The sequence below is a fragment of the Caloenas nicobarica genome, chromosome 1 (genome assembly GCF_036013445.1).
Source record: "Caloenas nicobarica isolate bCalNic1 chromosome 1, bCalNic1.hap1, whole genome shotgun sequence".
Lineage (NCBI taxonomy): Eukaryota > Metazoa > Chordata > Aves > Columbiformes > Columbidae > Caloenas > Caloenas nicobarica.
In genome coordinates this window covers 199,877,378-199,890,056 of record NC_088245.1, presented here as the reverse complement: position 1 = coordinate 199,890,056, position 12,679 = coordinate 199,877,378, and the positions used below count along the sequence as shown (strand labels likewise).

At 40.8% G+C, this 12,679-nt stretch overlaps 1 protein-coding gene across 5 annotated transcripts in view; it reads right to left on the bottom strand.

Moving 5' to 3' along the window:
• The window catches only part of PDGFD (platelet derived growth factor D), a 144,695-nt gene that overhangs the window by 57,882 nt on the left and 74,134 nt on the right, over window positions 1–12,679 (bottom strand). For 2 of the 5 annotated variants that reach the window (XM_065658605.1, XM_065658607.1), the window contains exons 2-3: window positions 6,099–6,303; window positions 1,905–2,085 (exon numbers count right to left, since the gene is read on the bottom strand). In XM_065658605.1, coding sequence (XP_065514677.1) covers window positions 1,905–2,085; window positions 6,099–6,303 — 386 coding nt within the window. Of the gene's footprint in view, window positions 1–1,904; window positions 2,086–6,098; window positions 6,304–6,584; window positions 6,697–12,679 lie in introns of those variants that run through there. The other 3 variants (XM_065658608.1, XM_065658609.1, XM_065658606.1) reach the window with 3 other exon arrangements.

The following is a 12,679-nucleotide window of genomic DNA, read 5'->3' as shown; positions in this document are numbered from 1 at the left end:
ATAAACTCAAGGGAACTCTCCAAATCGCTTGCTTCAATTTTCTCTGGAAAATTATCAGTCAGAGTCTGGTATACAAATAAACAACTGCCATACAGATACTAACTCCAAATAGAAGAAAAACAAAAGGCAGTTAAAGATTTGCACGTATCTTGCGAACCATTTTCCAAGAAAGTCCTGAGAAGTAGCCTTGTCTTGGAGAAGGTTACAAAGAAAAGAAAAAAAAGCAATGTAAAGGTCTTTGATTTCTTATCATAGAAAATACCATATGTTTTTGCATGCTTCATTAATGCTCCCCTCTTTGCCGCCTAGAAATACACAATGAGTTCAACCTTCAGGGGTCAGCAGTGCTCAGCATATCCATGAACTGAGCTCTAAGTGACTGTGGGGACTATCAAATAAGGGCTGACTCTGCTGAATATTAATCCTGCAGTTTTAGGTTGGATGGTTTGGAATCCGAAAACCAGCTAAGTACATATCATCTCCCATCTCGCAAATGCCACTAATCACCTGTACAGTTCTCTTCTCAGAAATAAAATAGTATTTCATTCAGACGGTGCACTTGGAGAATATTCTTCTGAATAGATTTGCTAGACTGTTAGATAAATACAGTAGCATTTTTTGAGCTTTCTAGTGCAGAGGGTTCTGTGTTTTGAGTGATAACATTCATTTTGGAAAGTCTAATACTATCAGACTAGCTGTACGTGGTCTGGAATAAAGCTTGCTAAATGCGGCTGAGTTTTTGTGGCTGCACTGAAATATGAGCAGTGTAAAGAGAGGCTGCTTCACCATCTCATTTTTATGCCCAGTGGTCTTTCATAGACCATTCTGCCTTAATTTTAGTTTTAGTAGATTACCTTCAAATTAGAGTAAATTAGAGCTCAGGATTTACTCATTGTGCAATGCTTTACTCCACTAGAAGCCTAACAATTTAAATGTAAGATAACACAGCCTTTATATCTTCAGAGTTGTCTTGACGATGTGCTGTTTATGGACTCTTTAGCATACACAGGCATACACACATGCAAACCCAAGAGGCTGAAGTGAAATGACTCAAACAGTGGATTTCTCCTGTTACAGCATTAACATTATTGCTATTCCAGGCTTTCTTATTCTTGTTAAATAACAGTGGACTGAATAAAAAGGGAAAAAGAAGTGTGATGGATATGAAAATAGAATGATGACAGTATAATGAATTAATGCGTGCCATTTCCAGAGTGTTTCTAAAATCTGCCTCTTTTGAGCTACACTGCACCAAAAGCATTATAATATTAATGAGGACAATACAAACGAATACATATTTGTATCAAAATCTACTTAGAGTAAGGAGTATTCCTGCTCCCTAAAGACAAAGACAAAACAAAAAACCTGAGGTTTTCATAGTACACGATACACTGGTAAAACCACTGGCTATACAAAGAGGCATGTTTATATGTGGTTAAAAATACAGCCTGAGCCTTAGCACATTGTCTTGTACGTAGAATTTTATTGTATGTAGAATAAACTGCTTTGCACCTAACTCAGAATCAGAACCATAATCCCCCAAGGTATTTTTATTTGACCTCAAATGAACATAAATGAGTTTTTATGTTCACAGGGCAGCCATTTCTTTGCTATTTCTGCAGCATGTGTCAAGGCACTGGCAGTGCAGCCTCGGTGTAGAAAGTGTTAGTGCTGCTGAAACACGTTATTAGTGTAAATCTCGGCCTGGTCTTGACTTTATTTCATATTTAATGACAGGATCTCAAAAATACTTTGATCTATATTAATGCAGTTGTTGGAATGAAAATACTTTCAGTCAATCAGTGTTTTGATCCAATGCAGTTAGCTACACCATCCAGTTTTCAAGTACTGATGCTCTTTTACACTACAGTCTCTCTCACTCATGGCACAGTGAGGTGACTTACCACAAGGGAGTAACAAATCTTGAATCCAGGTTTAGCAACAAAGTAGTCATCGGATTTGAAGGTTATCTTTATGTGATTTGTTCTCGATGTTATTCTTGGGGGTACTTCCTTGTGTCCACACCACCGTCCTCGTATAACCGTGCTGGTCTCTGATACATCTTCCACTTCCACGAAGTCATACCTGTGAACCAGTTTGAAGGATTAGTGTTTGCTAACACTGGTTCCAGAAGATGGTTGCAATTAGACAGGAGCACAGCTGGAGACAAATGTACAACTGTCTCCCGTTCTCCACTGCAAAACATCAGAGTAAATATTACAAATGGTGGACATGCCTGTGTAGCATAAAATACACTTAGCCGCAAGCTACTGCTTGAGTGCTCAAATGTCTGATTTTTGGGCTCCCAGAAGATGACAGATAGTATTTTCTACCTTGTTAAAATAGCAATGAGAGGCACTTGCATGTGCTTAGTACATAGTAAACATACACATTGCATTTCATGTAGTGGATAAATAATTTATAGACGTGATAAAATATTATTTAAGGCAAGCTGGCCAAACTGAGCAGCTGCAAGCACTTGTGCGCTTTCTGGTGGTCCCCCAGCTCCCTGCAGCAGCAGCCACCAGCTCCTGCCTGCTGCTCCTCTGGCAAGGCTGGAGCTGAGCTGCTGCCATGCCAGGAGCAAAGGGAGATGCTGGGAGGACACAGGACAGTCCATGCTGGTGAAAAGTGCTTTTTAGAACCTTCTTTGTAGGTGGCACAGGGCCCCTGCTGGATAGTTTGCAAAGACTCGTTTCGAGCTTTCAAGCAGAGAGGGGCAGGTTGTGCCATGGAGGGGGCTCCTCTGCTCTTCGCCTGGGTGCTGTCATCAGGGGAAAAGCAACAGCATGTCTTGCTCTGTGCAAGGTCACACCTTGGCCAGGCACCCGTGTCACAGCCCAGAGAGGGCTCTGCCAGGAGCAGCAGACACGAAACCCCAGGGACGAGAGGACATGGTGACAGCACCCACTGCCACAGCCTGCACATTCGCTGGCTTGGGTCATTTCTTGAGCTGGAGAATAAGGAAGGCAGAGAAAAAAGTCCTGATCTCACTCTGTCTATGAGAAAAACAGTCCCTCAATATCTGTGGAGGCAGAATTAGGCCCCAGGAATTGTGAGTGGTGAGGGAGAGGTGATGACAAAGGGGCAGGATGAGCACAGGCAATGTGAGATGGTGAGAGCTGCCACCTCACAGTACAGCTAAGCCTTAAAACTTTGGAGGTCTTTACCAGGAAAGGTTTTTATTATCAAAACATGTGCTCCCTCCAAAGAGGGAGTTTAAGACTGTTAACCAATGCTTACTAGAAATGTGCTGTTCCCCATCCCGGGGTCTGTGGGCCAGGCACCCGTCTCCCTGCCCAGTTGTGGGAGCTGAATAACTCTGTAAATAGCAGACCTGCTTTTCTTTTTCTGCTGAGAGTTTGTGTGAAAACAACACAATTACTATGTGGCTTGAGAATATTAGTACTGCTGCTTTTATATTCACCAGCCCCAAATTGCACAAAAGAGAAAATCATGGATGTGCCATAACCAAATCACTTAAATCTGCCCAAACTCTGCTGAAACATGCATACATTTTTTTGTAGTGCTACAAAGTCTAGTTCCAGGCAGAGGTAAAATTATGTCAGGCTCTCTCCAGTGTCCTCTACTCCACTCCCTCATGGTGATGGACGTGGTACCCATGCAGAGCTCTCAACTGCCCACACGAGCATCCACCCCTGTTCCCCAGGCAGCACGACAGCCAGTGAGCACTTACTGTAACGAGAGGGGTTGCAGAGTGTTCAGCATAGGATGACCTTGCATGCTTTGGTGAAAACTGCCCTAACTGGCCTCCACTTTTTGAGGCTGGGTGCTAGACAAACTGCTGGCAAAAATGGGGCAAAACCATGGGCTTTCAGGGACTATTTCTGCTTTCAACAGCAGAGGCTTTGCTGCAATGATCATGGAAGTAGGTGCAATCTTGGTTATTTCTGTGCATCCAAAGAGCTTCAGAGGCTGGGTAATTTAACTGCTTTCCAGAATCATCTCTTGTCAAGTGCCTTCGGAAATGCTAACAGCATTTCTAGAAAATTCTGTAAAACCTTGAATATTTCCCCTCCTTCTGAAACAGCTCTGCTAACGTATACCTTTCCATTCCTCAGCCTGAATGAATTTCAATCAGTTCAGTCTTAATAGTATGTAAATTACAATAATTAGCATTAATGAAAAATTGATAGAAAATTATACGAAGTTTCTGGAAAAAAAAAAGCATAAGGTCAAAAGAAAGTACAAAAGGAAAGTAAGGTGCAGAGGGGCTGAATTACTTGTTCGATATGCACAGCATTCAAGCGTATGCTCAGCGCTCAGCATTCATTTAAATTAAAACACGCCTAGCTGTGTAAAGCAGCACTGCAGGGATTGTCAGGGACTGAAGTCGCAGAAAGGAACCTTGTTTTGAAAAACATATCAAGCATTAGCAAAAAATCTACCTATGCACACAGTACTTAACAGGCTTAAAGCCGTCACGAGCTGTCTGCCTGAGAAATTCCTCACTCTGGAAGTAATTCTACACAAATAAAGGTCTTCCAGGAACACCAGGGAAAGCTTTATTTCAGAAAAGAATGCGGTATTTCCCCAGCTTCTAGAGACACTACGGATGATGGAAGGTCTTTGCTTCTCTCTGCATCCTAAATTAGCTGCTCTGGAAGAAGCAGGCAGACTGTCTTCCAAGACAGTCCCCAAACCCATAATGCCGGTCACCGCTTGACTTCCCCTCACCGTGCCACCACCTTTAATGGCTCTCGACAGAGAATACTTCATCTTTTTTTCCACAGTAAATTAGCCCTCTTTTTCAAAGTTGCAACGCTTTAAGGTCAGCCACAGTTTATCCACTATGTAAATATTAACAGGCCACTTCTGTATGCATTAGGCTCTCAATGTGGGAAAGCTTTTGCGGCACTGGGAGGCAACTGTCGTTACTGACTGCTGCTGATCTCAGACCAACAGCACCAGAGCAGAGCAGCAGCTGCCAAGACCATCAAGGCACAGGGAAGGAGAGACAGTTTCAGGCTGCATTGTTTTATTACTAAATGGAAACCAAACCTTCAGAAACGGTTCTCTCTATTGGTAATGCAGAAAATTAACAAAGCAAAACCAGAAAAAAAAATCCACTCTATAAAACCCTGCAGAGCTGCCAAACCCTATAAATGCGAATTAATTGACAAAGGAGATAAGCAGAGGCTGGGTGTGCAGAAATCCTAACAATCCAGTTCTCCACATAGATAAGGTGTAAGTAACAACATGATCAGGTAGAGAGCTGGAAGCTGAGACTTGAGCGTTTTATGTTAGTAGCATCACGGCAATCTGCTTTTTGGAGTGCGTGGTAATCCTGAGCCTGCTCTCTCCCACAGAGCAGATAGCTGAATAAAAGAAATATAAACAAAAACCGCCATGGATTTATACTGTTATAGCGAATGTTGGCAAGATTCACCTTTGTGTTCTGCTAATGCAAAGCAGTTTATCCACCTAGGTTAATCAGCCAGATCAAGTGAGCTTATGGTCGCTTTTGCTTATAAGTGGAAACCAAAGCAACCGGGATATAGCAGAGTATACTTTATTAGATATATTAGTATGCAGAGTACACTGATGTTTGTGGACTTACATTTAAAGACTTTGAAACAAACTTTACCGATGAAGAATAATATTAAAGACAAACAAATAATGCGAAGAACATAATTCTATTTTTCAATGTATTTTTATCTGTCCATCACATCCCAATAAAAATACATACCTACTTACTCACACCTCCCAGATACTTCCATATACTGAAAAAAGATAGGTTTTGCCTGGCTGAAAAATGACAAAGGTGACAGAGGACAAAATCCTATTAAAGTAGTACCTGAGTTGTTAGGTAGCTGGATTTGAACATACAAGTTCCTCGTGCTTAAAATATTATAGAAGGGCTAAAACCTGCCCAAACCAGGACATCTCAGTTTATTTATAAACTCAAGGACCAATTCAGGTTGTAAGGGGCCCTTGGAGGTCTGTCCTCCAAGCAGGGCCATCCTAGACCCGGACAGATATATCCAGGTTTTTGTTGCAGTCTCAAGTCAGTAGCCACATCCCTAATACCAAAGCGGTATTAAAGAGCCCTTTGCAAACTTCCACTTGCCACTCACCTGCAGATATCATTTTCGGGCTCCTCCAGTCCAAACTGATTATCGAAAGCCAGCTGGATCCTGGTGCTCTCCGGGGAGTGGAGCCGCCATGTCAGCAGGAGGTTCCTGGGGTAGCTGCTGGGGAAGCGCGGACTGTGGATGCAGCCGTTCCCTGCCACGCCGATGGTCTCTTCTTTCCGGTACAAGTCTGTGAGGTGATTGCTCTCTGTTAGTAGTCACAACTTGTAGAAATTAGTATGTTGTTCCAGTTACAGGAAGGCAAAAAACACAACAGTTTATAACAAAGCACAAATTACTTGCAGTTAAAGTCTACAAAAAAGTTGAGCCTAGGAGCAGTTATTATTAAATAAGAAGTACAGTGTATTTTCTCTTAATTCAACCCCCTATAAACAATAATACAATAGTACTCTGCTGTATAGACTGCTATCTTATTATAAATATATAATTACTTTTACATTGAAGTCATTTATATAATTTTCTTCTTACCCATTTGGTTTTAAAACATAATTTTAACTTTATTAAAGGCTGCAAGTATGAGAACAATCAAGTGAGACAGAGTAAAGTAAAAAGGTAAACATCCCTGCTCCCCAGATTTGGTCCTCTGGGGACAGATGCCATCTGAAGAAAAGCAGCAATAACAAGGTTGCAGGGAAGTACGTGTGAGTTTGAGCTCCTTTTTTGTGCTTAAGTGCTTCCTCCTAGAAACATGTGTTAGGTCACATTTTGATTTTATTTATACTATATGAATCATTTGCTGTTAATGGATCATTAACACAAATAGCTACTCCACACTTACAGCGATGTAACTGAAGTCAGAAACTGTTCCACCAACCATCTTACTGAGTAACTTGAAGACAAATAGCCAAGTCTTTCATTAATTAAAATTGTACAACTTCTACCTGAACAAATACTCAGTTGTTACCAAAGTTTACATATACTAAGGAAAAGCCTCAGCTTCTGTATATCCTTGGCTCCAAGGATAACAGGAACTGTGGCAAGACCCAACTCTCTCAAGAAAGTCAAAATGTCTTCTCAGTTGCACCATGAACTTGCATTGTCCAGCTGTTACCAACAGCGGAATTTGGCTCCCAGAATCAAACAACTATATTTTTGTGCATTGACAACTTTAATGTGGTGAAATTTTGAGGATCAAAAGGCTTTAAGGCAACAAACAGATCATGGCAGGATTCAGTCCTCAATGAGGACACTCAAATCAGAGCCTCCACCTATGAGACAACTATCCATGTTCCCCAAGTGGTGCGTGGGGATCTAGGGCTCATTTCAGTTACTCACAGGGAGATTTCTAACACCATTTAGGACATAGTATGGTTTCCTGCCTGGCCTCCACAAGAACAGGGAGGTACAGCAGCACATCCAGCAGCCCGTGGAAGCTGTGCCATCTCGTGGAGGCACCTGCATGTGGGCAAGCTGAGGCCCTCCCCAACATGGTCAATGGGAGCTACACCTGGACAGGTCTTGACTCAGTCACCCAACTGCATTAACCAAATTTCTACTTACTTACAAGAGCTAGGACACTAGCTTTCATGTAAACAGCTAGACTCTGGTGTCTTGATCTTAAATTGGACACCACCCCCAGTACTCTGCTGAAGGTCACGTCAACCTCCAGTTCCAGTACAAGCAGTAATCACAGTTGTCTCTCTTAAAATAAAATCTAATGTTTGACTGAAGCTTTCTAAGCTCTTCAAGTAAAAGAAATATATTTGTTTCATAAATGCTTATGGAAAACAGGAACTCAGAGAAAAGGCACAAACTTCATGGTAAGTACATTTATTCTTCAGGTTGATTTTCATTGGTTCCTAGCAGTAAATACCTCTCTGTAGACAGCTGTAAGCAAAGCATGGCTGTGTGTCAACAGTTCATTGTACCCTTCTGACAGGGTAATAACTCTAGCTTCCAAACAACCTGAAACTTAGAAGATAAAAGTCTAGATTTCTTGTAAAAACTATCTCCAAAGATCTATTTGTGACATCCTTTTAAGATGAAATGTTCTCACCTTGAGCCACCCTTTCCAAGGAAATACAGCCCTGACTCCATAGCTCACAAAGTACAGAGCTAGCCAGTTTCATTTTGTTTTGTTCTGTTTTGATCAAACAATTTTGCATTGGAAAAGTGGCAATTCGGTGAAAAGAAAGACCACCCGCTCATCAGTTTTGTTGTAGTTTTCATTAAGAACATCTACACTTGAGTCTGTTTTCTATTTTTCTTCCTGAAAAAGAAAAAAAAACCCACTCTTTTTTTTTTTTTTTTAATTTTCTTAATCTGGAATGAAACAAAATGTCCAGCCAAGACTACTGAGTTCCTACTGAAATGCTGAGGACCTTTGGACTTTGGAAACACCAAGTACACCCAGGAGGACAGAGTATTTCATAAGAAGATGTTCAAAATGTCCAGGAAAATGGATACAAATAAAACAGTCTTGATGATAGCAAATTCTGCACTTTTGAATGAAACAACCATTCCCTAAGTCAGAACAAAAGTTACTGCAGTAAAACATGGCAGAACTCATCCTATAACTGAGAATGCTTTGTTTTTCTTTCTTGGAGAGCAAACTCCTGCCATTTTCCCACTATCAGCATGTATTTCACTGGGTGGTTCAATGTTGTTCATGCTTCTGAGGGAAAGGTTTCCTTTTCCCATCCAGTCCCAGTACAAGCTTTACTCTGGAGTTGTCAGATGCTGAGACTGGAGTGCTAGGGACAGCATATTTTAAATATACATATATATATGTATATACCCCCGAATAGAAATGCTCTGCACTTTACTCAGCACACCAGCTGAGAAAGTATGTTACCAGCATTCTTGTGACCCAAGAAGATAGGCTCTGTCATGGCTTTTCATTTAACTCAAATTCTGCATCCCACAGACAGGGGTCCTCTGCCTGCTCGTCAGCCACAGATGACCAAGATCAGTGCTGAAATGTAATGCAGAAAGGAAATGTAGCACTGCTGGCACAGCAGTATCCAAGTTGAACAGGTAAAATAAACAGGAAAAATAAAGCTGAACAGGTTAAAAAGCTTAAAAATCAAAGCACAGTGACTTGTTATTTCTGTCATGGTAAATGCAGTAATTATAGTCATTATAGAGGAAAGGCTGGAGAGAAGCATGAGGATACAATTCTTGGTATAGTAAATAGGGGATAGAAATATATTACAGGATGAAGATATGCCTTTTCCACAAATACGTTTGATGAGAATGGCCATAAATACCGTTTCTATAACTCACATGGGATGAAACATAAAGCCACCCAGAGCTTTCACCTGACACTGGAGTAGACTCTTTTCGAGAGTTCTGAAACTGCTTGATCCCCTCTTACCTCTTTCCCCATGTGCCAAATTACAGTGTGAAGTGGTCCAGCCAGGACTGGAGCCAAAAGCACTAGAGTTTTCTAAGAGGATTTTTAGTGGGGTTTTGCAGAGTTAGCTGATTTAGATAGATGTGGCAACACAGTCAATCTGAATTTAGTCTCTGGAGGTTTGTCCTTCATGAATCATCAAGGATCTGGGAAACAGCTTGAGATGTGAGCAACCTCTGTACCTCTTGTAGCAACTACGATGTGAGACTCAAATCAAGTTTCCATGCAGACAAGAATTGTCCTCATGAGATACACTGGAGGAACTTGTGGAAACCAGACACAGGCCATGGGGAAAGTCAGGAAAAAAAACACTTGTGAAAAGATGCAGGCAAAGGAAAAGGCAGTGTCTCTTTCAAGGCAGTGAACTGTCCCATGTTGCAACGCAATAGAGTGCAGTATTTCAGTGTCCTGAATGCTAACCATATTCCATAATTCTTTATGGGAGTAAATAAAATACGACAGTAGGTAATACACTGCCTGTCACATTTACTAAAAAGCATATAAAATCATTTCACAATGAATAAAAGTAGGTGTTAAGTCATAAGGCAGAAAGGCTATTTAAGCAATACACAGAAGGAGGATATTCTAGATGGCAGGAGCTAGACATCCTGCACAGAGGGAGGTAAACAATCTCATAAGGAAGACGAGTGGGAAGAACACTGGGGGACATCCTTCCCAGCAAGGCAATTCCCTGCAGAGAGCTTGAATTGACTGGCAAGCAGCTTGCTCTATATTTTATTCATCTGAACTAATCTCTTTTCTTTTCCTCTTAATTTTATCCCAACCACTAATTTTAAACATAGTGGTATATATGACAGTCCAGCTGTCCAAGTTAGAGGAGTTCCCATTTAAGGGCTCAAAGCAGCTGCATTTTCAGAAGTGCTTATCTTCTTCCCCCTGAATGGAGGGCAGCTGGGTGTCAAACTGGGAGCTGGGAAGTTCAGCTCAATATTCAGAAAATTGTGCTTCTCTCAAGACTTTCCCCAATGTGGGTGCCCAGCACATCGAATGTTTCTCCTCCCAGCTAGGGTATGTTCTCCTAATGCCATGCTGCATGAGCAGCAAGATTCGGAAACACAAATTTCATTCTGCATTTGCTCTGGATGCCTGCATTTCCTTGCAGTCTTTAGCAATGTATCGACACATTCATCTTAAAGCTACTCTGAGTCATTACATGCCTACTACAGAAAGAAGTTCACTTTTATTATCATAATTCAAGGGACAATGAATTCCTTCACTTTTTTTTTTAAAAAAAAGGCAATTACTGCTTGCTAATAGCTAATCTGATATCTGTTCTCGGTTATCCATTGAACAAGGAGAGTCTGTAAGTTTCAATTCCTTCAGAAAGAAGAATTCAGTTAATGACTTTGTCTAAGGACCTAACCAGTAATATGGAATATTTAGTTCCACTTTTCTAAAGTTTCTGGTATTTTAGCCTCACTTCCTAAGATGTTGTCCTGTGTATAAATTCGCTTCTGTCTTTCTTCCCCTTGTAGAAGTGGTTGACCAATCTCAACAACTTTGATACAGTGGTAGAAGCTAAAAAGATACCATATTCTGATGTTTTATAACAAGAAATATAACCTCTAAGATCCCATGAAGCATAACTTGATGAGCTCATCCTCTGCTACAGCTGAGGAGAGAGTTGCTGGAAACCATGTGAAGTTAATTTTACCACTCATGAAACTATTTGTTATTTCAGGAAAGAACCTTGGGAGTTTTCACGTGGGAGTTTTCCAGATATAACCCTCCTCCCCCATGGCTGCTTTCTTTGAAACAAAAAAAGTGGTCAATGGCTTGCCACCAGTTTTTAAACAAATGAGATAATCTTTGGGGAGAATAATAGCTCTTTAGTTCCTCCAGTTGCAAATTAGCCTGATCTAAATAGCTGAATCCACAGAGTGAGAAGCAAAGCACAGTAAAACATTTTTTAATCCAGGCCACAAATCAGTTCATCTTGGGGACAGGCATGCCAAGCAAGCTGTGTTTATGGCAGCCTATTCAGACATTCACTAGCTTTTTTTTTTTTTTTTTTATTCCCCCACCCTCCTGGAATAAGAAGAAACTTTATTTGTTATCCATAAGGTTCTGTGTAAATCATAAAAAAAGATTACAGAGTTCATGGTCAAAACAGTATTTTCCATAGCTGGTCACAGCTTGCTGGGAAGATATAAAACTGTAAGGTCATTTACCTTGTTAATTTTTTTTTTTTGGTGAATATAAACAATAAAATGAATCCTAGTCAGTGAACACAACTTCACATTTCTGCTCTCTAATGAAGAAAAAAATACTATACGGTAGCACATGTCTTAGACGTCTCTGTGCTGTTAAGGACAGAAGCCTAAAACACCTAGGTCAGCTTTGCTCCCATCATGATTGACCAGATGTTCTCCAAGAAGGCAGACCAAGGGAGGGAAAGGTTTGGGATCACCAGTGATGAAACAGGTACAGCACAACCCTGGCCAGGCTAAAAATTGTAAAATGCCTCTTATGGAGGCACTAAGCTGAGAAAACAGTCATTCTGCTATAAAGACGCATACGTAAGAGTATATCGGGCTAGTGGATCCAGTTCAAAGCATTACTTCAGGTTGTTTTCAGTTTTATACAACTTCAATAGATCCGTTTACTTCAAGGAGACTACAAAATAACTTATAGATAATCTCATACTTAAAGAGTTTGCTAGATCAAGGCCCAAACGGAAAGCAGTATTTTAACATCACCCTATGGGTTACTTGTCACCCAGCAACTGAGTAATTAAGAAGTGGACCCAAACCCCGTTGGAGCTGATGAAAGACTCTCAGTTTGGTTGGCTTGTCACTGAACTTCAAGGAAGCAGCTTCAGGTACTTGTCCCTTCTCTTATCAACAGGCTCTTTCTTTTTATCAGGAGCATGAAAGATACTCCAGGCATCATCAGAGTTCAAATCCAAAGCAGGACCCTTTCTGTCACTGAGGACATATCAAAAGATGCTGTGTGCATGTTCAGCCAAACTCAGACCTCATGTGCACTTACTCAGCTCCCTCTGAATCCCTGAGCTGTGTGAAGATTTTTAGTAGAAGAATATGTTCTATGTCTATATAGTATATATCAGAGCAATGAAAAATTGAGCTGTAGTTAAAAGAAGCAAAATTAGCCTGTGTAGAATACCAGTATAGAAGGTATCAGAGAATTAAAAAAACCCCATAATTAAGTATGAAAACCAATAATG